This window comes from Aquarana catesbeiana, linkage group LG03, assembly GCF_042186555.1.
Source record: "Aquarana catesbeiana isolate 2022-GZ linkage group LG03, ASM4218655v1, whole genome shotgun sequence".
In the NCBI taxonomy this organism is placed as follows: Eukaryota; Metazoa; Chordata; class Amphibia; order Anura; family Ranidae; genus Aquarana; species Aquarana catesbeiana.
Genome location: NC_133326.1, coordinates 676,858,840 through 676,883,051, shown reverse-complemented (window position 1 = coordinate 676,883,051; position 24,212 = coordinate 676,858,840). Strand labels below are relative to the sequence as shown.

The 24,212-nt window shown below is 42.3% G+C and overlaps 1 protein-coding gene, 2 non-coding genes and 1 pseudogene across 3 annotated transcripts; all 4 read left to right on the top strand.

Annotated features, from left to right (window-relative positions):
• The first annotated feature begins 921 nt into the window (after window positions 1-921).
• LOC141134732 (ADP-ribosylation factor 6-like) lies at window positions 922-1,622 on the top strand (annotated as a pseudogene).
• Window positions 1,623-3,046: 1,424 nt separating this feature from the next.
• Window positions 3,047-3,120, top strand: TRNAT-AGU (transfer RNA threonine (anticodon AGU)). The gene has a single exon. It is a non-coding gene; the product is annotated as a tRNA-Thr (tRNA).
• Window positions 3,121-11,071: 7,951 nt separating this feature from the next.
• LOC141134731 (ADP-ribosylation factor-like) lies at window positions 11,072-12,169 on the top strand. The gene has a single exon (XM_073624168.1). The coding sequence runs from the start codon at window positions 11,322-11,324 to the stop codon at window positions 11,853-11,855; it is 534 nt and encodes a 177-aa protein (XP_073480269.1). The 5' UTR covers window positions 11,072-11,321; the 3' UTR covers window positions 11,856-12,169.
• A 1,236-nt stretch (window positions 12,170-13,405) lies between these two features.
• Window positions 13,406-13,487, top strand: TRNAS-GCU (transfer RNA serine (anticodon GCU)). Its single transcript has one exon. It is a non-coding gene; the product is annotated as a tRNA-Ser (tRNA).
• The last annotated feature ends 10,725 nt before the right edge of the window (window positions 13,488-24,212 follow it).

Genomic DNA, 24,212 nt, shown 5'->3' with positions numbered 1-24,212 from the left:
ATAGATCCTTGTAAACTTACTTTATGTATCTTTATAATATTGTATACTCAATAAACTTCTTTTGACAAGGAAAAAGAAGGGCCAACACTGCAAATACTGACTCTTTGCATAAACCTAATGTAATTGTCAGTAAAAGCCTTTGACCCTTATGAAATGCTTGTAATTATTCTTCAGTATACCATAATAACATCTGACAAAAAGATCTAAAAACACTAAGGCAGCAGATTTTGTGAAAATTAATTAAAACTTTTGGCCATGGCTGTATACCCCCCCCCCCCCCTGCTCTCCTGCAGCATTTATAATCTGAAAACATTTCTAACCTTTTACCATTAAAAAAAAAATGGTTGAATGACACATCTGATAAACTGCTGAAATTATTTTATTTTTTTTTATTCATAATACAATAAAATCTGTTTTACCTAAATGAATATACATATATATATATATATATATATATATATATATATATATATATATATATATATATATATATTGTACTTGGTCTTTGCAAACAATTACAATGTTGTTGTTTCATGCTCTTGTACATTTGAATGGTTGATTTGTTTATTACTTAAAGTGCTTCTTTACAATAAAGTTGTTTCTGTTTTGAATGCTGTGCTATCAACATCACTTCACGTGCTGCTGTCAGCTTTGCCATTGTCATAATGACTTCTAGAGGAAGTAAACGTAAAACGGAAGGAAGGAAGGAAACGTAGTACGGAACTAGAGAGCAACCAGGAAATTGCTGGACAACTTGGGTTTGGCCAGGTAAGAGATCTTGTGTATATATATATATATATATATATATATATATATATATATATATATATATATAGCAATCGAGCTTACTAGGAGTATGCAAAGCTACAGACATCAGAGCAGACAGATTTCAGAAGGGACAGTTAATCTACATCTGCAAATATGGGTACCCTCCTCAGCAACCTTTACCTGGCACCAAGGCTCGGATCTTGATGTTGGGTCTGGACGGAGCTGGAAAGACCACGATCCTCTACAGGCTGGAGTTAAATGAGACAGTATGTACAAACCCAACCATTGGATTCAATGTTGAGACTTTGAAACCCATCCCTAATGTGTCCTTTACTGTCTGGGATGAAGTTATGGCAAAATTCGACCCTTGAGGAGACACTACTATCCTAATACAGATAGGTAGATTTTTGTGGTGGAGAGTGCTGATTCAGAGAGGTTTGATGAAGCCAGGACTGACCTCAGTGCTATGATGGGGGATGATGAAATGAGACGTGTGCCCTTTCTGTTGATGGCCAATAAGCAAGATCTCCCAGGTGCCAGGAAACCTATGGAGGTGGCAGATGTGTTTGGACTGGCGAAGATAAAAGAACATACATGGCACATCCAGGGGTGCTGTGCAACCAATGGGGAAGGACTGCTGGAGGGGCTGGAGGTCTTCATCAACTTTGTGAAGCGGTTTCAAAAGAACAAGACTTGCCAAGAGGGCTAATTCATGTCTATCCATATTATCTTGTCTTTTCTTGTCTAAGGAACTGGAAGAGTGTACAGCATTATTACACTGTTATCGACTTGTTCTTCACAAGCCAAGGAGCGGAGGAACCGTGCAAGTCAAAGATTTTCACACTAGTCATCCAGCTCCCTCTATTGTCTCTACCATGTAACACTACCAAAGGAAAGGTTTTGTGACTGTGTTTTATGCAGCATACACACGGTCGGACTTTTCGACCAGACTGGTCCGACGGACCCTGACGGACCAAATCCGGCGCACAATCCGATCATGTGTGGGCTTCACTGGACCTTCAGCAGACTTTTCCAGTCGCAAATCTGACGGACTTTAGATTTGGAATATGCTTCAAATCTTTACGTCGTAACTCAGCCGGACCCAGAAATCCGCTCGTCTGTATGCTAGTCCGACGGACAAAAAACGACGTTGGGCAGCTATTGGCTACTGGCTATCAACTTCCTTATTTTAGTCCGGTGTACGTCATCACGTACGAATCCGTTGGACTTTTGTGTGATCGTTTGTAGACAAGTCCTTTCTTTAGAAAGTCTGTCGGAAGTCCGCCAAAAGTCCATCGAAAGTCTGTCGGACAGGCCGTCGGACTTGTTGCTGAAAAGTCCGACCATGTGTACATGGCATAAGAGATCAAGTACTGTGGAAAACCCATTTAAAGGACTGGATGTAGGATCGGAAACAAATTGTAGTGCAAAAGTGTAAAAACTAGTGATTTTGTTGACAGATTTGACAATAGAGGGTCTTACTGAGTAAGTAGAAAATTATTTCTGCTATATTTGCATGTAAAAAATATGTCTATTGTTTTAGATATTTTGTTTATACACTGTATTTCAATAAATATATATATATTTTTTAAATAAAACAAGATATTTCTTGAGCAAATATTTGCTGTATTATCCATCCTTACCCCACTACTTTTTTGGGGCTTCATGTCTGACAGGCATACCAGAGCTGCATTAACCACTCAACGGAGTGTTACCAGGGTCTGCTGTTAAAATTTTTAGACCTGCACACACGTACTAGGCCAATTTAGTCAGTAGCCAAATAAACTACTGACATGTCTTTGGAATGACAAGTACGATTACAAAGAGAACATGCAAACTCCATGCAGATAGTGTCCAGGCCTATATTTGAAGTATTGCCACAAGCCACTGTGTTTAAGGTATCTAAACCCAATATAAAAAAACTATATAGTTCAATATATGATCACAGATATTTAAAAAAAAATGTGCTGTATACAGGAACACACATAAAGAATATAAAAATATAGTAACCAACTTAAATACTAGATTACTAAAGCAGGCCATACATGGTCGAATTTTGAACAAATTTTCTTTTCAAAATCAGAAAGTTCGTTCTTTTTGTGCTTCGATGATGCCACCATTGATTTTCGAAATTCGGCCGACCAAGCCTTCAATTTCCCCTTATGTTGCTACAGAAAAGAATTTTCTTTTCTCTCTGTAAATTTTCTTTTTTTATGACATTTCTCGCACGATTCTCCCATCATTGATTAGAAAAGCAAGAATGTCACTACCTGTGTAGGGCGCTGTGGCTTAGTTGGTTAAAGCGCCTGTCTAGTAAACAGGAGATCCTGAGTTCGAATCTCAGCAGTGCCTGCTTTTTCTTAACCCCTTGGCGCCGGCCATATGCAATTATGCGGCCTCTTAGCGCCGAGGGGCAGCATATTTGCGTGAATTGCTGCCAATACACCAGTGCCCAGAGCGTGCGCACTCCCGAAACAGTTACCGTCGTGTGATCGAAAGTATTTGGACCACGCGACAGCCAATCACGGTGGTCACGAGATATTAAGCCGCGCTCCGCCTCCCGGTGTCATAAAACTCTTAAAGGGCCAGGAGGCCAATCAACCAATCAGCTTCTAACTTCAGTTTGTTCAATGAAGCTTTGACAATAAAACCTGGAAGCTGATTGGTTACTATGCACGACTGCATCAGATTCTGAGTGCCCCAGTGGAGTGTACATCTCCACGAGCAGTGGCGGCTGGTGAAGTTTTAAGATGGGGGGCCAGACCCCTCCCTTCTTTTTTGACCCCTCCCACAAGCCCCACCCCTTATAGAATCCACGCTGTCCCCGGTATTCCCCCCATAGTGTCAGGAGTATACAGCACGGCATTACAGGACAGAGTATACAGCCCCAGCATCACAGGACAGAGTATACAGCTCAACCTCACGGATCAGGGTATATAGCTCAGCCTCACCGATCAGGGTATACAGTGGGGACGGAAAGTATTCAGACCCCCCTAAATTTTTCACTCTTTGTTATATTGCAGCCATTTGCTAAAATCATTTAAGTTCATTTTTTTCCTCATTAATGTACACACAGCACCCCATTTTGACAGAAAAACACAGAATTGTTGACATTTTTACAGATTTTTAAAAAAAGAAAAACTGAAATATCACATGGTCCTAAGTATTCAGACCCTTTGCTGTGACACTCATATATTTAACTCAGGTGCTGTCCATTTCTTCTGATCATCCTTGAGATGGTTCTACACCTTTATTTGAGTCCAGCTGTGTTTGATTATACTGATTGGACTTGATTAGGAAAGCCACACACCTGTCTTTATAAGACCTTACAGCTCACAGTGCATGTCAGAGCAAATGAGAATCATGAGGTCAAAGGAACTGCCTGAAGAGCTCAGAGACAGAATTGTGGCGAGGCACAAATCTGGCCAAGGTTACAAAAAAATTTCTGCTGCATTTAAGGTTCCTAAGAGCACAGTGGCCTCCATTATCCTTAAATGGAAGACGTTTGGAACGACCAGAACCCTTCCTAGACCTGGCCGTCCGGCCAAACTGAGATAATGGGGGAGAAGAGCCTTGGTGAGAGAGGTAAAGAAGAACCCAAAGATCACTGTGGCTGAGCTTCAGAGATGCAGTCGGGAGATGGGAGAAAGTTGTAGAAAGCCAACCATCACTGCAGTCCTCCACCAGTCGGGGCTTTATGGCAGAGTGGCCCGACGGAAGCCTCTCCTCAGTGCAAGACACATGAAAGCCCGCATGGAGTTTGCTAAAAAACACATGAAGGACTCCAAAATGGTGAGAAATAAGATTCTTTGGTTTGATGAGACCAAGATAGAACTTTTTGGCCTTAATTCTAAGCGGTATGTGTGGAGAAAACAAGGCCCTGCTCATCACCTGTCCAATACAGTCCCAACAGTGAAGCATTGTGGTGGCAGCATCATGCTGTGGGGGTGTTTTTCAGATGCAGGGACAGGACGACTGGTTGCAATCGAGGGAAAGATGGGAAGTACAGGGATATCCTAGACGAAAACAGTAATGCCCCGTACACACGGTCGGACTTTGTTCAGACATTCCGACAACAAAATCCTAGGATTTTTTCCGACTGTTGTTGGCTCAAACTTGTCTTGCTTACACACGTTCACACAAAGTTGTCGGAAAATCCGATCGTCCTAAACGTGATGACATACGTCGGGACTATAAACAGGGCAGTGGCCAATAGCTTTCATCTCTTTATTTATTCTGAGCATGCGCGGCACTTTGTCCGTCGGATTTGTGTACACACGATCGGAATTTCCGACAACGGATTTTGTTGTCGGAAAATTTTATATCCTGCTCTCAAACTTTGTGTGTTGGAAATTCCGATGGAAAATGTCCGATGGAGCCCACACACGGTCGGAATTTCCGACAACACACTCCGATCGGACATTTTCCATCGGAAAATCCGACCGTGTGTACGGGGCATAACAGGACATGCTGGTAGGTTAATTGGATCCTGTCTAAATTTGACCTAATATGTGTATGAATGTGTGTTAGGGACCTTAGGTTGTAAGCTCCTTGAGGGTAGAGACTAATGTGACTGTACAATGTATATGTAAACCGCTGCGTAAATTGACGGCGCTATATAAGTACCTGAAATAAAATAAATAAAGTAATAATGATGTATATCTGCAGTCAGCAGTCAGTGATGATGGAGGATGGTCTCTATATAGAGGAAGAAAGAAGGTGGGTGTATATAGCTGTATACATTACAGGACAGATTTACTCACAATTTGTGACTATTATGTAGTGTAACTTAGTCAGTACATGGCATGACAAAAATCCCCAAAATCATGTATTGCAAAGCAGCCAGCGAGACATGATGTGGCACACTCACTGACACTGTCTGACACCCTGATGCTCCAGTCATTGTATACTACAACCATCATCATCATCCCCATATTATATACCCATCATCACTATCCTTATCCCCATATTATACACCCACCATCATCATCATCATCATACTCCTCGTCGTCATCATCAAACCCATATTATACACCTGTTATCATCAAACATATATTATACACCCATCATCACTATCCTCATCTCCGTATAATACACCCTTCATCGTCATCCTCATCATTGTCTAATACAGCCGTCATCATTATCCTCATCCTTGTATAATACACCCATCCGCATCATTGTATAATACACCCACCATCATCCTCATCATTGAATAATACACCCGTCATCGCTATCCTCATCGTTGTATAATACACCCATCCTCATCATTGTATAATACACCTGTCATCATCATCATCCTCATCATTGTATAATACACCTATCCTCATCATTCTATAATACACCCGTCATCATCATCATCCTCATCCTTGTAATACACCCGGGTTCAACAAACAATTCTAAAATAGTGGATGCTTCTAATCTAGAAGCATGGAGCACCAGTCCTGGTTTTATGAGATGATCCTTCTCCTTTAGCCTGGGTTCACACTGATGCGATGCGGGAACCAGTGCGATTCCAGCGTCAGTGCCCGTATCGCATCTCTCCTGCAGGCAGTTCACACCGCCCTCTGCGAACCGCTGTGGGTGTCATTACAATGTTAAACCCCCAGATCGGTTTACAGATCGCAGTGAACCGCTGGGACACTCTTAAAGGGCATTTTTTTTTTTTTTACAGCTTGGGGGGGGGGGGGGGGGCGCCGTGCGCCCCCTATGGATGGGCCACCACTGTCCACAAGTCTGATACCAAATGAGGATCCTCGTGTTGGAAGGTCGTCGCTCATCATTATTGATGATCGATTTGCATTGCTGGATGATGTGACTGACATTGGAATTACATTGGGGCCTTCTTGGTAGGGGTACCACCATTACTTCAAGCCAAACCTGAACACTTTAGTGGCGGCATTTTTGTTTGGGGGGGGTATACGCTATAAGATTGTAAAAGACCCGGGAAACTTTTGGTGGCCCGAAAGAGAGTAGTAATGTGGCACATAGTCCCGTGGCGAACAGTGTGTGTGGCTAAATTGTGAGTGTTACGCATGGAATGCAGGGGTCAGAAATATTTAATGTACAAAATGCAGGGGTCAGATATGTCCTGAGGAGAGGTGTAATGCTAGCAGGGGGTGGGGGGAGTTAGATATGTGCTGGGGGGGAGTCTTTGGGAGGGGAGAGGGCTAGTGCTTGCAGGGGGGTTTGGATGTGTGCTGGAGGGATGCTTTTGGGGGGGAGAGGGCTAGAGCTAGCAAAGGGAGGCTCAGGTATGTGCTGGGGGGGCACTTTGGGAGGGGAGAGGACTTGTGCTAGTGGGGGGGTCAGATATGTGCTAGTGGGACGCTTTGGGAGGGGGGAAAGCTAGCAAGGGGGGTCAGATATTTGCTGGGGAGCGCTTTGGGAGGGGAGAGAGCTAGAGCTAGCAAGGGGGGGTGTGGAGGGCTTGAATATGTGCTGGGGGGTGCTTTAGGAGGGGAGAAGACTTGTGCTAGCTGGGGGGGTCAGATAAGTGCTAGGGGGATGCTTTGGGAAAAGAAAGAGCTAGAGATAGCAGAGGGGGTCAGATAGGAGGAGGAGGGGGAAGCTTTGATTCACTGACACTCTGCTGTGCTGAACCACGCTCCCGTCGGGGAGACTGTGACATCAGATGTCGCTCTCAGTGCAGTCCGGTGTGAATAATGTGTCTGGGTCTCGGGCAGATGAAAACCCGAACACATCATTCAAAAACCGGACTGTCCGGGAGAAAACCAGACATGTGACAACCCTACTCCTCGGGCAAGAAAGAAAAAGAAATTTCCCCTAAACAGACTTTTAAGGCAACTAGTAGTAACATCAGTAGAAAAGGTGGCTGCAGTGATGTCCGAGGGACTTCGAGTCCCTCGGACATCACTGCAGCCACCTTTTCTACTGATGCTATTGTAGCGCTGGTAGATTTTTAATCTACTGCTGATAGGTAAATCTAGTGTGTTACTTGTTAGGTGAAGTTAGATTTGCCTCTGTTCCAGCTTGGCTGAGTTGCGTGTAGTTTCACACTGCGCCGATGGGTGTCGTTGTCACCATGGGCCAGTGTTGGAAAGGCAACGTGTTGAAGCGTGTGAGTGTTCCTCTGTCCCGAAGACAACTCGGTGGAGGTGGTCCTTCGAGTTGCATTCTGGGAGAGTGTATTTATGGGACAGATGCCATGTTTAGGGGTTCGTTTTCATCCACCTGCTGGCCCTCCTGGCCGACAGGTATGCATTAGGAATACCACCTCGTGGTCCTCCGTTCCAGAGGCCCACGTCGCTGCGGCGTGTGGGTGGGCCCAGAAGCCTGTCTGGGGCCTACCACAGCAGCAGAGGAATGGTCCTGAGCTGTCTATCCTGAGTGAAGAAGCTGGACAACCGAGGAGATCCCAGGGGAGGACCCATCATGGAAGGATCATGCAGAGTGCTGGTCTGGAGAAGGGCCTGGTGACTAGGTTGGAGGACGTATCCTGAAGTGATCTTACTGCATGGTACTGCCGGGTTGGCTTAAAGGTTCAAGTGCTGTGTCTGATATTCATCGTGGGCCATTGCATCCTGTGGCAGAGGATTGTGCGGGTTTTGTTCCAGACAAGTCTGCGGCAGAGACTTTTGTTCGTGCTACGTACTGGCTGCTAGGCAAGTGAGAGAGGCCTATCCAGGCGGGCAAAGATTGAATCCCACAAGGGGAATGCATTCAACTACAAGTGTTCAATTCCTAATAATGTACTAAAGAATACTAAGAAAAGGTATTTGAGCTTCCCTGCAACTTTCCTTCTACCTCTTTCCTGCTACTTCCTTTATTACCTGTTCATTAAAGCATTGGAAAAGATACTCAAGTGTTTGGTGCCTACATTGTCCAGAGGTAAACTCAACGGGACCCTAGACCCGGTGCCGGTGAAACAGAGCTGGCGAAAGTGAAGGTAACAGGCCTGCTTTAAATCAGCAGCTCCACTGAGTGTTATTGCTACACTATCCTTTGATGTCATTTTATACTTTTATCCCAGCACTAGGGTGTAGTGCTTTGTATGTGAGTACCTGACTTTCAATAAATTCAATAAATGTGATAATTGTGATTATTTTAGCCACACAGTGTGCACTATATATTCTATTTTATATTGCATGTGAATATGATCATCAATTGAGAATAACCGAGTGCCGTCCTTAAAAATACGTGTGACCGTCTGCCTACGCAAGTTTCCGTCCATGTCCACTGAGAGTGGCAAATGCTTTTCTGACCCATCTGTTAGTTCAGGGGTCCAATTGCTGAGGTGAGCGGTTTGGCTAGCTGGTGGTGGAATCACGGATTGCATTGCACTTTATGAACTGTTATAAGCACCTAGACCACCGCAGAGGAGACCTCTTTTCTATCAGCTTGCTGATTTCTACAATATAAAGGGGACTTTTATTATTTATGCTATGAGTAACATTTGAGTCTTCTGGTTTTATTCATAGTGCTGCACTGCTTATCTATTTTGTGTACTTTAGGGTTTTATATGTTTGCCTTCAGTGTTCAGCTGCTTGTATTTTATGGTTAGGATTTTCTTTGCGCTGACTGAATTTCCATTTTTAACTAGTAGTATCAAAATGTGCAAGTATACAGAGTATTAAAGTAGAAAAAGGTTTTATTGGTAATTAGACATAATTAAAAAATACAAAGAATGAAATATTGATTATCTGAACAATATCAGATATTAACACTGTGCTAAAGGGCATAAGAAAGAACCTCCTTACACCCAACACATTTTGGGGTACAGTTTAATCCTTCAGGGGTGCATGAAAAGGAGAAATTCATCTATGGCATAATTAAAAGATTATATCAGTTTTATACATAGAATATTGTAATCAAGGTACATATGTATACTGAATGTTTCAATAATCCACTTACATAGTAGATAGCAGGGTGGTTTTCCATATTTCATTATGTAACATTAAAACATGCAGGTAGATAACACAAACAGCTGTGCCGATGGGGTTGCTATCTCAAGGCATATGGCAAAAAAAGTCTACAAAAAAGACTTACAGCCACTGCGGGAGTAGTGAAAAGTAATCCGTCAGTTGGAAATATCCTTGATGGGAGGCCTCCTGGCGATTGCTGTCTCTTGGCTGTGACAGCTGTTATATAGGCAAGGTGACGTAACCAAGTGACCCGGCCTCCTTCTGGCGTCATGTCGGGGTCATCCAGAGTTTTTTAATTTTTTTTTTCTATTTTTTGGGTCCGTCGGGCGGCATGATTGATGATAGATGTTCATCGTGGGACACTTTTTTTTCTTATTTAATAAAGGAATTGTCAAAAACTGTCTATTGTGGTTTTTACTTTTTGACACATTTTTTGGTGAATGGGTAGGGGTACAATGTACCCAATACCCATTCATATGGGGGGGCCCAGGATCGGGGGGCCTCCTTGTTAAAGGGGGCTTTCAGATTTGGATAAGCCCCCCACCCGCAGACCCCGGAAGACCCCAAAGCACCCTCCCCATGTTGAGGGGATGTGGCCTGGTATGGTTCAGGAGTGTGGGGCGCTGGCTTGCCCCCCCCTCTTTCTGGGCCTGCCAGGCTACTTGCTCGGATAAGGGACTGGTATGGATTTTGGGGGGGACCCCACTCTGTTTTTTTAAAAAAAATGTTGGTGTGGAGTTCCCCTTAAAATCTATACCAGACCCAAAGGGCCTGGTATGGACTGGGGGGGAATCCTACGCTGTTTTCTTCCTTGATTTTTCATCTATATTGCCGGGAGCCGGCTATACATTACAGCCGCGAGAAGGTTTATATTAAATGTTTTCCTGTAGAAATGTAATTTTGCTGTGGCACTGTTCTACACATTGCACAGATGCGCCACTTTACAGGCGACTAAGGGGACCCCCCAGGCACGATATTTAAAGGAATATTTCATTTTTATTGTTTCACTTTAAGCATTATTCATTTTTGTGTCATTCTCAAAACGTTTGGCCACGGCTGTATAGCCCCCCTGCGTGGTTCCTGGGCTCTCCTGCAGCATTTATAATCTGAAAACATTTCTAACCTTTTACCATTAAAAAAAAAAAATAGTTGAATGATACATCTGATAAATTGCTGAAATGATTTTTATTCATAATACAATTAAATCTGTTTTACCTAAATTTATATATATATATATATATATATATATATATATATATATATATATATATATATATTGTACTTGGTCTTTGCAAACAATTACAATGTTGTTTCATGCTCTTGTACATTTGAATGGTTGATTTGTTTATTACTTAAAGTGCTTCTTTACAATAAAGTTGTTTCTGTTTTGAATGCTGTGCTAACAACATCACTTTATGTGCTGCTGTCAGCTTTGTCACTGTCATAATGACTTCTAGGGGAATCTTCCAACGTAGTACGGAACTAGAGAGCAACCAGGAAATTGCTGGACAACTTGGGTTTGGCCAGATAAGAGATCTTGTGTATATATACAGCAATCAAGCTTACTAGGAGTATGGAAAGCTATAGACAGAGCAGACAGATTTCAGAAGGGACAGTTAATCTATATCTACAAATATGGGTGCCCTCCTCAGCAGCCTTTAACAAGTTCTTATGAGCTTCTCTGGCACCAAGGCTCGGATCTTGATGCTGGGTCTGGACAGAGCTGGAACGACCACCATCCTCTACAGGCTGAAGTTAAATGAGACAGTATGTACAATCCCAACCATCGGATTCAACGTTGAGACTGTGGAGCCCATCCGTAATGTGATCTTTACTGTCTGGGATTTAGCCTGTCATGGCAAAATTCGACCCCTGTGGAGACATTACTATCTCAATACAGATGGGTTGATTTTTGTGGTGGACAGTGCTGATCCAGAGAGGTTTGATGAAGCCAGGACTGACCTCAGTGCTATGCTAGGGGATGATGAAATGAGAGGTGTGCCCTTTCTGTTGATGGCCAATAAGCAAGATCTCCCAGGTGCCAGGAAACCTATGGAGGTGGCAGATGCGTTTGGACTGGCGAAGATAAAAGGACATCCATGGCACATCCAGGGGTGCTGTGCAACCAATGTGGAAGGACTGCTGGAGGGGCTGGAGGTCTTCACCAACTTTGTGAAGCGGTTTCAAAAGAACAAGACTTTCTAAAGGGCTCAAGGGCTAAATTCATGTCAATCCATATTATCTTGTCTTTTCTTGTACAAGGAGCTGGAAGAGTGTACAGCATTATTACACTGTTATCAACTTGTTCTTCACAAGCCAAGGAGCGGAGGAACTGTACACGCCAAAGATTTTCACACTAGTCATCCAGCTCCCCTTGTTGTCTCTACCATGTAAGACTACCAAAGGAAAGGTTTTGTGACTGTGTATAAGAGATCAAGTACTGTGGAAAACACAATTTAAAGGACTGGATGTAGGATCTGAAACAAATTGTAGTGCAAAAATGTAAAAATTTGTGATTTCGCTGATAGATTTGACAATAGAGGGTCTTACAGAGTAAGTAGAAAATTATTTCTGCTATATTTACATGTAAAAAATATGTCTATTGCTTTAGACATTTTGTTTATACACTGTATTTCAATAAATATATATATATTTTTAAATAAAACAAGATATTTTTTGAGCAAATATTTACTGTATTATCCATCCTTACCCCACTATTTTTTGGGGGCTCCATGTCTGACAGGCATACCAGAGCTGCATTAGCCACTCAACAGAGTGTTACCAGGGTCTGCTGTTAAAATTTTTAGACCTGCACACACGTACTAGGCCAATTTAGTCAGTAGCCAAATAACCTACTGACATGTCTTTGGAATGACAAGTACGAGTACAAAGAGAACATGCAAACTCCATTTAGATAGTGTCCTGGCCTATATTTGAACCATTGCCGCACGCCACTGTGGTTAAGGTATCTAAACCCAATATAACAATATTATATAGTTCAATATATGATCACAGATATTTAAAAAAAATATGTACTGTATACAGGAACACGCATATTTTAAAAAAAAAAATATAATATATATATAACTTACATACTAGATTACTTAGACAGAGAAAAGCAGGAATGTCACTACCAGTGTAGGGTGCTGTGGCTTAGTTGGTTAAAGCGCCTGTCTAGTAAACAGGAGATCCTGAGTTCAAATCTCAGCAGTGCCTGCCGCAGAGTCCCTCCGTTTATAACCTTTTCAGTATTGCACGAGCTCCATGTCCCCCCTCAGTCTCCCAAGCGTGGTAGATTACCAACCCAGTGCTGGACTCCCGGAAGACCTTGCCTCCAACGACTTGAAAAATTCTCACTGAACATACCAGCCTATTAGGCTAAAGATCAGTCCTGGATGCCCTTTTGAATGCAGGGGACTTGGTCTTTGGAGGGAGCATGCCTTCCCATCAACATTCTGGAGCAGAGAACAAATCAGGCCTCCCTTCAATGTTGGATACCTCTTCTTCTGTGAGAACCGCAGATGGGAATCCAGTTGGACAGACAATGCCATGGCTGTGGCCTACGTCAATCACCAAGGGGGTCACCAAAGGTGGTACAGCTCAGAAGGAAGCATATTGCCCCAGGAGAACGTGGTGCTCAGACATACTCAGACTCCTGCCAGATTCTCCGTGTGCCCTCCCAGATTGCCGGAATCTGGCTAAGCCCTTCTCAAAAACCACAGACAAGAAACTGCACAAGGTTCTAGATCACACATGACGAGGTGGCCGAGTGGTTAAGGCGATGGACTGCTAATCCATTGTGCTCTGCACGCATGGGTTCGAATCCCATCCTCGTCGGTAGTTTATTTTATAATCCATGTAAACGTGCGTAACGTAAAGCATCTTATGGCACGATAGTCTTCTACACATAGAAAAAAAAAAAATAAAAAGACACAGTCACCCTAGACAATCAATCTACCTACATTCCGTATACCTTATCTTCGGCCCTCTCCACAGTTCACCCCAATCCACAGCACTCACCTCTGCACTCAATCACCCCCATCTATGGCTTTCACCTCTGCACCCAGCCGCCCCCAACCAGAGCTCTTCACATCCCTGACCGGACATAGCTCCCGCTTTTGTTCTCCCCTCTGTTCACAGCTTTAACCTCTGTGCACTCCCCTTCCCCTTCACAGCTCCAGCCCCAGCCCCAGCCCCGGCATTCCTATTACACACAGCGCTCACTCCTGCACCCACTCTGCACTTGACTGGGTTGCAAAGGACTTGCCCCAAGTGAGGCGCTGTGGCTTAGTTGGTGAAAGCGCATGTCTAGTAAACAGGAGATCCTGAGTTCAAATCTCAGCAGTGCCTGCCGTGGAGTCTTTCCATTTATAAAGTTTTCAGTTTTGCGCAAGCTTAATGGCACCCTTGAGTCTCCCAAGCGTGGTAGGTTTCTAACCCAGTGTTAACCTGACGGAAGACCTTGCCTCCAAAGATTTGAAAAATTCTCACAAGGGGCTTGCCCCAAGTGAGGCGCTGTGGCTTAGTTGGTGAAAGCGCCTGTCTAGTAAACAGGAGATCCTGAGTTCAAATCTCAGCAGTGCCTGCCGTGGAGTCTTTCCATTTATAAAGTTTTCAGTTTTGCGCAAGCTTAATGGCACCCTTGAGTCTCCCAAGCGTGGTAGGTTTCTAACCCAGTGCTAACCTGACGGAAGACCTTGCCTCCAAAGATTTGAAAAATTCTCACAAGGGGCTTGCCCCAAGTGAGGCGCTGTGGCTTAGTTGGTGAAAGCGCCTGTCTAGTAAACAGGAGATCCTGAGTTCAAATCTCAGCAGTGCCTGCCGCAGAGTCCTTCCATATGCTGCCAATACACCTGTGTCGACAGTGTGCGCACTCAGGAAACTGTTATGCCGCGTACACACGGTCGGACTTTTCGTCTACAAAAGTCCGACAGCCTGTCCGACATACTTCCGACGTACCTTCGGCGGACTTGCGGCAGACTTTCTTACGAACGGACTTGCCTACACACGACCACACAAAAGTACGACAGCCTAGTACGCGGTGACGTACACCAAGTCCGACGAGACTAAAAAACGGAAGTTCAATAGCCCGTACGACACCCTTTGGGCTCCTTCTGCTAATCTCGTGTTTATCTCGTGTTAGTAGAAGTTTGGTGAGAGACGATTCGCGCTTGTGAGACTCGTATTTTTCAGTTCGTTTTAACTGTTGTTCAGTCTGTGCTTGTGAGGTTTGTATCTGCTTTTCAGTGCGTTTGGTCAGTTGGCATTGAGAAATCTTTGTTTTATTGGCCGCTCGTTCCTGATTTTCAGGTCGTTCTTCACAGGCCTTGCTGTTCTTCAGTGCGTTCTGTTTAGTGCGTTCTGACCAGCCGACCGTTTTGAAGCCATGTTACCTGTACGTACTCGTCGTAGAGCTCGTGCATTGTATGTGCTTGGTGCTGTAGTTTATTCTTCAGCCCAAGACCAGTCCATGAACAGGGCGAGGAGGAGTTCATGGACCAAGAATTGGTTGCTTCAGCGTGACCAGTTCTGTCACATGCCTTTGCTCCGTGAGATCCGTGAGAATAATCCTGAGGATTTCAGGAACTTTCTCCGGATGACGGACCCCGTTTTTGACCGTTTGTTGGCTTTGCTGACCCCCTATATCAGCAGGCAGGATACCTGCATGAGGCAAGCCATCACTCCGGAGCAGAGGCTGGTCGCTACCTTGCGGTATTTGGCCACAGGGAGAAGCCTGCAGGACCTTAAGTTCTCGACAGGCATCTCCCCCCAGGCTCTGGGGATCATTATCCCAGAGACCTGTTCTGCCATCATACAGGTCCTGCAGAAGGACTATATTAAGGTAAGATATTTTTCTTTTATTAGCATCACATGTTCTTTTATGTAATCTTTGATAATGTAATGTATTTCTTGCTTCAAACACTACTTACCATCATTGCAATATAGTGTGAATGTCCCCTTTTTATCCTCACACATGCTGGAATTTTTTCCTGTTATTTTTTGTCATGCATGTATATTTTCCTTCAATAACCTTCCCAGCATGAAGTGATGGGAACATATCCACCTAGTCTACTCATTTTGAATGTATTTTGTTTGAGTGTATTTAGTGTGCTTATAATTAGCAATTATCTAGATTTCACAACTCCCCCACCCCCCCCCCACCTAAACTCACTCCAAATAGTGTGCTGCTAATGAGCAATTATCTAGATTTCACAACCCCCCCACCCCCCACCCTCGTTAAAATTTGCTTGAATGTTCTGTGGTGTTGATTTGTCTAAAGCAAATATATGTTGCAGTTTGCAAAATGCATGTGCACTCTACAAGTGCATTTGTTCCAGTGCTTTAGTAAATGAGCAGAAGCTCTGCTGATTTACATCATCAAATCATATGCAAGCCTCAAAGTGTTTTCATTAATTGCCCTTGCCTGTGATTGTGTACTCCTTGCAACATGAATGCCTTTTTACATTACCTCATTTACTGTAAGCTGGTTAGCAACTGCACCTGCAGAGTGCGACAACTGCAGTCTTGTAGCCTTTTTAGTCCCTAAATTCCTGCGTGTCCTAAAAGTAATCTTTTTTAGGGATTTCACAACCCCCTAAAATGTAATCAATGTTCCATCAGAGGGGGTGAGCAATCTGATAAGTGTGCCTTTCCATATTAGTTATTCCAGAAGAATTAAATTATTTAATGTTATACTGATGCTGGGGAATAATGTTTTTAATTGTCTATAATTTTCTTGCAATGTTAGCTTCCAAATTAATTGATTTTGGTTTTCTTGTTTGATTCCCCAGTTTCCTTCAACGCCACAGGAATGGCAGACTGTGGCATCCCATTTTGCCAGCCGTTGGGACTTTCCCAATTGTGGAGGGGCTATAGATGGGAAACATGTCCACATTGTGCCACCACCCCATTCGGGGTCATATTATTTTAATTATAAGGGGTTCCACAGTATTGTTTTAATGGCGGTGGTGTCGGCACACTATGATTTTTTATATGTGGACGTGGGGAAGAATGGCCGGATGTCGGATGGAGGAGTATTTGCCCAGACGGAGTTCTGCCAGCGTCTCCAGAGTGGTGGCCTGGGATTGCCACCTGATGAGGATAACGTGGAAGGACTCCCCTTTGTCTTCATTGCCGATGAAGCCTTCGCTCTCAGCAAGCACCTCATGAGGCCATTCCCCCAAAGAACCCTCACCCCGGAGAGGAGGGTTTTTAATTACCGGCTGGCCAGAGCTAGAAGAGTGGTTGAGAATGCGTTTGGAATTCTGGCCAGCCGGTTCCGCCTGTTTCAAACAGCCATTAATTTGGCGGAATACAAACTTAATTTTATCATTTTATCGTGCTGCATTCTGCACAACTTTTTAAACAAGCATTCTCCCAATTATATAGGCACAGTTGGGCCTGAGGCCGGACAAATAGAAGCCAACCTTACAGGCTTGGATACTGTCCGTACTGGCTTGGCCCCCCAAAGTGCCCGTCAAGTTAGACAGCAATATGTTAATTATTTTATGGGTAGGGGGGCCATTGCAATGGGCCAGGATATATAATTTTTTACAATAAAAAAAATATTGAGGAAATCTTGCATTATATTTATTGCTTGCCTTTCTTTTGGGCTGTCTCCTAGGTTATGGTCGAGCAGTTGTAGTGCCAACTGTATTTTAATTTTAAATGTCTAAATAAGCTCCATTGCCACTGTAAACAACTTTTTTACAATTATAACCAAACTGATACTGAGCCTTGAAATAACAAACCACACATTTATTTAATTCCTATAAGGAGATGTTTTTATTAATGGTTGTTATGCATTCAGTTCTGCATTTAGTATAAAATGTTCATAGACAAAAATATAATGATATCTTAATAATGTAGAAAAATATAATTATATTTAAATATTTCTACCTAATCCACAAAAAAATATTTTTGGCTTTTTGATTTTCGCAAACAGGCTTTTTTATTTTTTTTTGGAAAATCAAGTTTTGTTGTTTTTTTTGTTTTTTTGAAAATCAAGTTTTGTTATTTTTTTTGTTTTTTTGAAAATCAAGTTTTGTTATTTTTTTTGTTTTTTTGGAAAATCAAGTTTTGTTGTTTTTTTTGTTTTTTTGAAAATCAAGTTTTGTTATTTTTTTTGTTTTTTTGGAAAATCAAGTTTTGTTGTTTTTTTTGTTTTTTTGAAAATCAAGTTTTGTTATTTTTTTTGTTTTTTTGGAAAATCAAGTTTTGTTGTTTTTTTTGTTTTTTTGGAAAATCAAGTTTTGTTGTTTTTTTTTGTTTTTTTGAAAATCAAGTTTTGTTATTTTATTTTTTTTTTTTAAATCAAGTTTTTTTTAGTTTTTTTTGGTTTTTGAAAATCAAGTTTTTTTTAGTTTTTTTTGGTTTTGAAAATCAAGTTTTTTTTAGTTTTTTTGGTTTTTGAAAATCAAGTTTTTTTTAGTTTTTTTTGGTTTTTTAAAATCAAGTTTTTTTTAGTTTTTTTTGGTTTTTGAAAATCAAGTTTTTTTTTAGTTTTTTTTGGTTTTTGAAAATCAAGTTTTTTTTAGTTTTTTTTGGTTTTTGAAAATCAAGTTTTTTTTAGTTTTTTTTGGTTTTTTAAAATCAAGTTTTTTTTAGTTTTTTTTGGTTTTTTAAAATCAAGTTTTTTTTAGTTTTTTTTGGTTTTTGAAAATCAAGTTTTTTTTAGTTTTTTTTGGTTTTTTAAAATCAATTATTTTTTTTTTTTTTTTTGGGTTTTTGAGAAAATCAAGTTTTATTTTTTTGTGGATTTTTGAGGTATTTACGAGAAACAGCCCTCCTTTTTTACATTAGGTTAAACAGCCATTTATGTTCTGGCAAAAAAAGAAAGAGAAGGCCCAGAATGGGGTCAGCAAAACAGGAAATGAAGGACATGATTGATGTTTTGGGGTTTAAAAAAGGGCATTTAGATTCGACCCAAAACATCAATCATGTCCTTCATTTCCTGCTGCATACGATCCAGCCGATTACGCATTTCATCAATGTCTTTATTCCAAGCCATTATTTGACCAATTAGCCGTTGGGCACTTTCAGAGGTGAAATAGTCACTTCTTGTTGTACCTAAAGTGGAATGAAACCAAAAAATGTGTTTAGAAATATGCACACATACATAGTTTACCTTACCATAAATAAAGCTGTTGTCTCAGACACTGACCTGGTGGGGTGCCCATGTAGCCTAATTCCTCCACATCCTCGGGGGTGGCACTGTTGCTTGAATGAAGCACAACCAGATCCCCTAAAATAGAGTAGACAAATTACATTAAACAAAAGGCAGCCATGCATAGATTAACGTAAGCTGGTGTGTCAGACACTCACCTGGTGGGGTGCCCATGTCGCCCACCTCTCCTTCCTCCACATCCTCAGTGGGACTTGGGCTGATTTCCCAATCATGTTTTGCTTGGGGTGGACTGTCTTCTTGTTGGCTGAGTGATTTTTCCCCTATGTGAAACAAAAAATTATTAATCTACTTAGCACACAGATATTTTAGTACATAGTAATTTTGCAACATTTGTAGTGAAGTGGTTTGTGTAGAGTTCCTATTTTACCGCAATATTTAAAATTATAAAGACATATCGGATAGATAGATATCAATATCTCAAAATATAGTTAATAATCTTTTGATCTCTCTCTATATCTGGAACAAAATCTCTAAATATCTAACTAAATGTAAAGAAAAAAAATTAAGATAACTTAAAATATTCCAAAAGAATGTTTTACATTTCTATATCTATCTATCTACCTATCTCTATATTTCTCTCTCTCTATATATTTCTCTCTCTCTCTCTCTCTCTCTATATCTATATCTATATCTATATCTATATATATATCTATAGATATAGATATAGATATAGATATAGATATAGATCTATCTATAGATATGTAACGAGGTTTATTAAAAGATCGTTTAAAACGATGAACAGATATAGATCTAGATATAGATATAGATATAGATATAGATATAGATATAGATATAGATATAGATCTATCTATAGATATGTAACGAGGTTTATTAAAAGATCGTTTAAAACGATGAACAAAAAATCGTATAGGAAGGAAAAGCACATGGAGCAGTATACAAGGTAATAAACACAAGAGAAAAACACGACAAGTACTTACTTTTTTTAAGAACTTTCCGGATACGTCGGTATTGATCCGGCTCCCTGAGTTTCAGGTCAGACCATCTTTTTCTCAATTGATCTTTGGAGCGCTGGACCCCAAAAGATGCCTGCAAAGTCTCCACGACCTTCGCCATTATTTTGGCCTTGCGCAAATTTGGCCGTGCGTACGGCCCATAATTCCCATCATAGTCGTCTTTGTGAAGAATGGCCACCATCTCCACCATCTCTTTAAAACTCATATTAGAGGCCTTAAATCTAGGCCTCATAGATTTAGTTGACGTTCCAGCCTCCGGGCTGTCTCCACTACCTGAGGTCAACATTTCAGGTGTCTCCGCCATTCTTTAACTCCACTACGCGCCGTAACAAAAAATGGGCGGAGAACATGAGTTAAAATCGAACGTCAGGGGCGGGCGACGCAGGCGGAGTTTCACACATGCGTAGTGTATAAAGAGGGGCCTTGCGCACGTGTCGTACGTACGTTCTGTGCGTCGAATTAGGGGGCGGAGAACATGAGTTAATTTCGAACGTCAGGGGCGGGCGACGCAGGCGGAGTTTCACACATGCGTAGTGTATAAAGAGCCTTGCGCACGTGTCGTACGTACGTTCTGTGCGTCGAATTAGGGGGCGGAGAACATGAGTTAATTTCGAACGTCAGGGGCGGGCGACGCAGGCGGAGTTTCACACATGCGTAGTGTATAAAGAGGGGCCTTGCGCACGTGTCGTACGTACGTTCTGTGGTAGGTGATAGTGGACCAGGACGTTACAAAACGAAGGTAATTTTAGATATATATTTTTTGGGTTTTATGGTCATGACTTTGTAGCAAGCGGCCTATATGGCTTGATAGATTGATGAGGCCTACATAGGGAGAAGATGATGAGGGGTTAGCAGAAACCTATAATAAAAGTGTTTTTTGTCTTGTGACTTCATCTTTTCCAGATATAATGAATCCCCTATTTAAGGATCCAGAGTTCCTTACAGCTTTTATTTCTAAATATCGAGAGATGAGGAATTTGTGGGAGGTGAAACACCCTCAGTATTATGCAAAGCATGTGAGGAAGTCAACGCTGGAGAGACTTCTGTCCTTTGTCCAGGCGACCATCCCGGAAGCAACAATGGAGACATTGCTCAAGAAAATTGGGGTCTTGAGGAACATGTATAAGAGGGAGCATAAGAAGATCCAGGAATCAAGGAGATCAGGAGCATCAGCAGATGATGTTTATGTACCCAGGCTGTGGTACTACAATCAACTCCGTTTTCTGGATGACCAGAATGAAGCCAGGCCATCACTTTCAACCCTTCCCTCCACCCTTCCCTCCACCCTTCCCTCCACCCCAGCAGAGGCTGATGAGGAGCAAGCTGGGTCTTCCATCCTGGATGAACCAGATATGACCATCTGGAGTCATGTAAATTATTTTAACAAATATTTACTGTACTAATATTAATGATGTTAACTGGATGTTATAATTGTCTAAAATAATTTTGCACTCAAAATTGTGTATACATATCAATTGACAGTAGTGGCTAAATATGTTTGGCACCTGCTTGAAATAATTATGGTGTCTGATTAGACTCTTTTATTAAAGAGAAGTATTCACATTGAATTTGCTATTCATGAGAAGCAAACTGTGTGTCATTGATGAACCCAAAAAAATATACTCAAACTATTGTCCTTTTTTTATACACAGGATGAGTTCATCCAGGAGGAATGTGGGGAAAGTGGCAGGCAGGAGGAGACCAGGCCCATGGACAGCCTGGAGGAGGCCGGATTCACCATCATCCTGGAGGAGGCTGGGCCCAGTGTCAGGCAGGAGGTGGCTGCTCCCAGTGAGGTGGCTGCTCCCAGTGAGGTGGCTGGGCCAAGTGAGGTGGCTGGGCCAAGTGAGGTGGCTGGGCCCAGTAGGAGCCTGACCGAATCCCAAGTGCCTCCCCTCCACCTTCCCAAAAAAAGGGCCAGGAAGGGGATGGTCACACAGGACGCATCCCTGCGCCTCATGCAAGAGGCCACCCGTTTTTTAAGGAGCCCCCCCGAAGCGGAAGAATCCTATGGCTGCTACTTAGCCAGCAGGCTTCTTCAGATGGATTGGGAGCAGCGCCTCATTTGTGAGCGCCTATTTGGGGAAACAATCCATAAGGGGCTGCAGGGCACGCTAACACAAAACACCCAACTACATGAGGCAGCCCCCCCTCCTCCTCCTCCTCCTCCTCCTCCTCCTGCCACAACTGAAACACCAGAGCCACAGCCTCAAAAGAAGGCTACAGGGAAGGCTGCAGGGCAGCGTGGAGGAAAGGCTGCAGGGAAGAGAAGAAAGTGATGACCTGGGTTCAGTCTGGTCTGACAGAAGACGCAGGCTGTTGTAGGACCACAGTCTGGGGACATCTAGATCATGTGCTGGTGCTGTTGATCTCTGGGATTCTTGGACCAGATTGTGCTCCCTCTTATATGGACTCCGCAAGATCCCAATTTTCTGGTACACCGACTTTTTCCAGCGTTGACTTCCTCTTTATTTTATTTTGACCATGAATAAATGGATCTTTTTTGAGTTTAGCAAAAGACTTTATGTGTTTTCTTTGAAATCATTGATTTTACACACAATGTTAAATTAACAAGGGACAACAATCTCATTGAGTTTGGAAAAAACACACCAAAAATACATTACTAATGTTAATAATGTTCAAGTGGTAAGTCTTGAAAATAAAAAAATTTACATAACCAAAAACGGTGCTTTGGGTTAACTTTATCTAAAAACTAAAAAATAATCACTATAAAAAAAAAAAAGAATAATGGGTTCTTTGTGGTAACTTTACAAACCTAAAAAAAAAAAAAAAAAAGGGGAAAAAGTATTATTAGTATGGAAACATTGTTTTTAAAATGCATACTATATCATTCATGAGATCAAAGAGAAAAAGAATCCAGAAATCAGTTTGGGAGAACTCTGATTATGAACAGCAAAACACCTTCGTTCTTTAGAGCACTCGTAAAGAAGAAATAAAATGCGCTGCATTCAACGATCACAGATTTTGCAGCGTGATGAATGTGCTACCTACAATACGAACACTAGTTTTACTAGACCGAGTGCTTCCGTTTAGTTTTTGCTTATGAGCATGCGTCGTTTTTTTGTCCGTCGGACTAGCATACAGACGAGCGGACTTCGGGGTCCGTCGTAGTTACGACGTAAAGATTTGAAGCATGCTTCAAATCTAAAGTCCGTCGGATTTGAGGCTAAAAAAGTACGTTGAAAGTCCGGAGAAGCCCACACACGATCGGATTACCAGCCAGCTTTAGTCCGTCAGCGTCCGTTGGACTTTTGTAGACGAAAAGTCCGACCGTGTGTATGCGGCATTACTGTCGTCTAACCGAAAGCTTGTGATCGGAAGTGTTTGGACCACATGACAGCCAATCACCGTGGTCACGAGATATTAAGCCGCGCTCTGCCTCCCGGTGTCATAAAACTCTTGAAGGACCAGGAGGTGCTGGTGCTATGAGGTTAAAGAGTTGGTTCACCACTGCAGATAAAAACAAACTGTGATCCTATGAACAATATCTAACAATTTACCTGTTACTGTTGTAGGTTGTTTTCACCCCTCGTAAACAACATACATTGCAGTTTACACAGTGCACTGTTTATGAGTATGTAAGGCAGTGTCCCCTTCATCATTACTGAGCTCTGCTGTACAGAAGACTGCAAGGGGTTGATTTACTAAAACTGGAGTTTGCAAAATCTGGTGCAGCTGTGCCAATCAACCAATCAGCTTCTAACTTCAGTTTGTTCAATGAAGCTTTGACAAAAAAACCTGGAAGCTGATTGGTTACTATGTACGACTGCACCAGATTCTGAGTGCCCCAGTGGAGTGTACATCTCCACGAGCAGTGGCGGCTAGTGAAAGTTTAGGATGGGGGGTGCCAGACCCCGCCCTTCTTTTTTTACCCCACCCACTTCATATAAGCCCCACCTCTTACAGAATCCACCCACTCCGCCCCCTGTATTCCACCCATAGTGTCAGGAGTATACAGCTCAGCAATACAGGACAGAATATACAGACCTAGCATCACAGGACAGAGTATACAGCCCTAGCATCACAGGACAGAGTATACAGCTCAGCCTCACAGATCAGGGTATATAGCTCAGCCTCACAGATGAGGGTATGCAGGTATACATCATCTGTCCTGTATACAGCTAGCTATATACACCCACCTTCCTTCCTGTATATAGAGACCTTCCTCCTTCCTCCATCATCAGTGGCATCACTATCCTTATCCCCATATTATACACGCGTCATCATCATCATCATACTCCTCATCATTGTATAATACACCCATCATCGTCATCCCCCTATTATACACCATCATCACTATCCTTCTGCCCATATTATACACCCATCATCATCATCCTCCTCATCATTGTATAATACAGCCATCATCATCATCCTCATCCT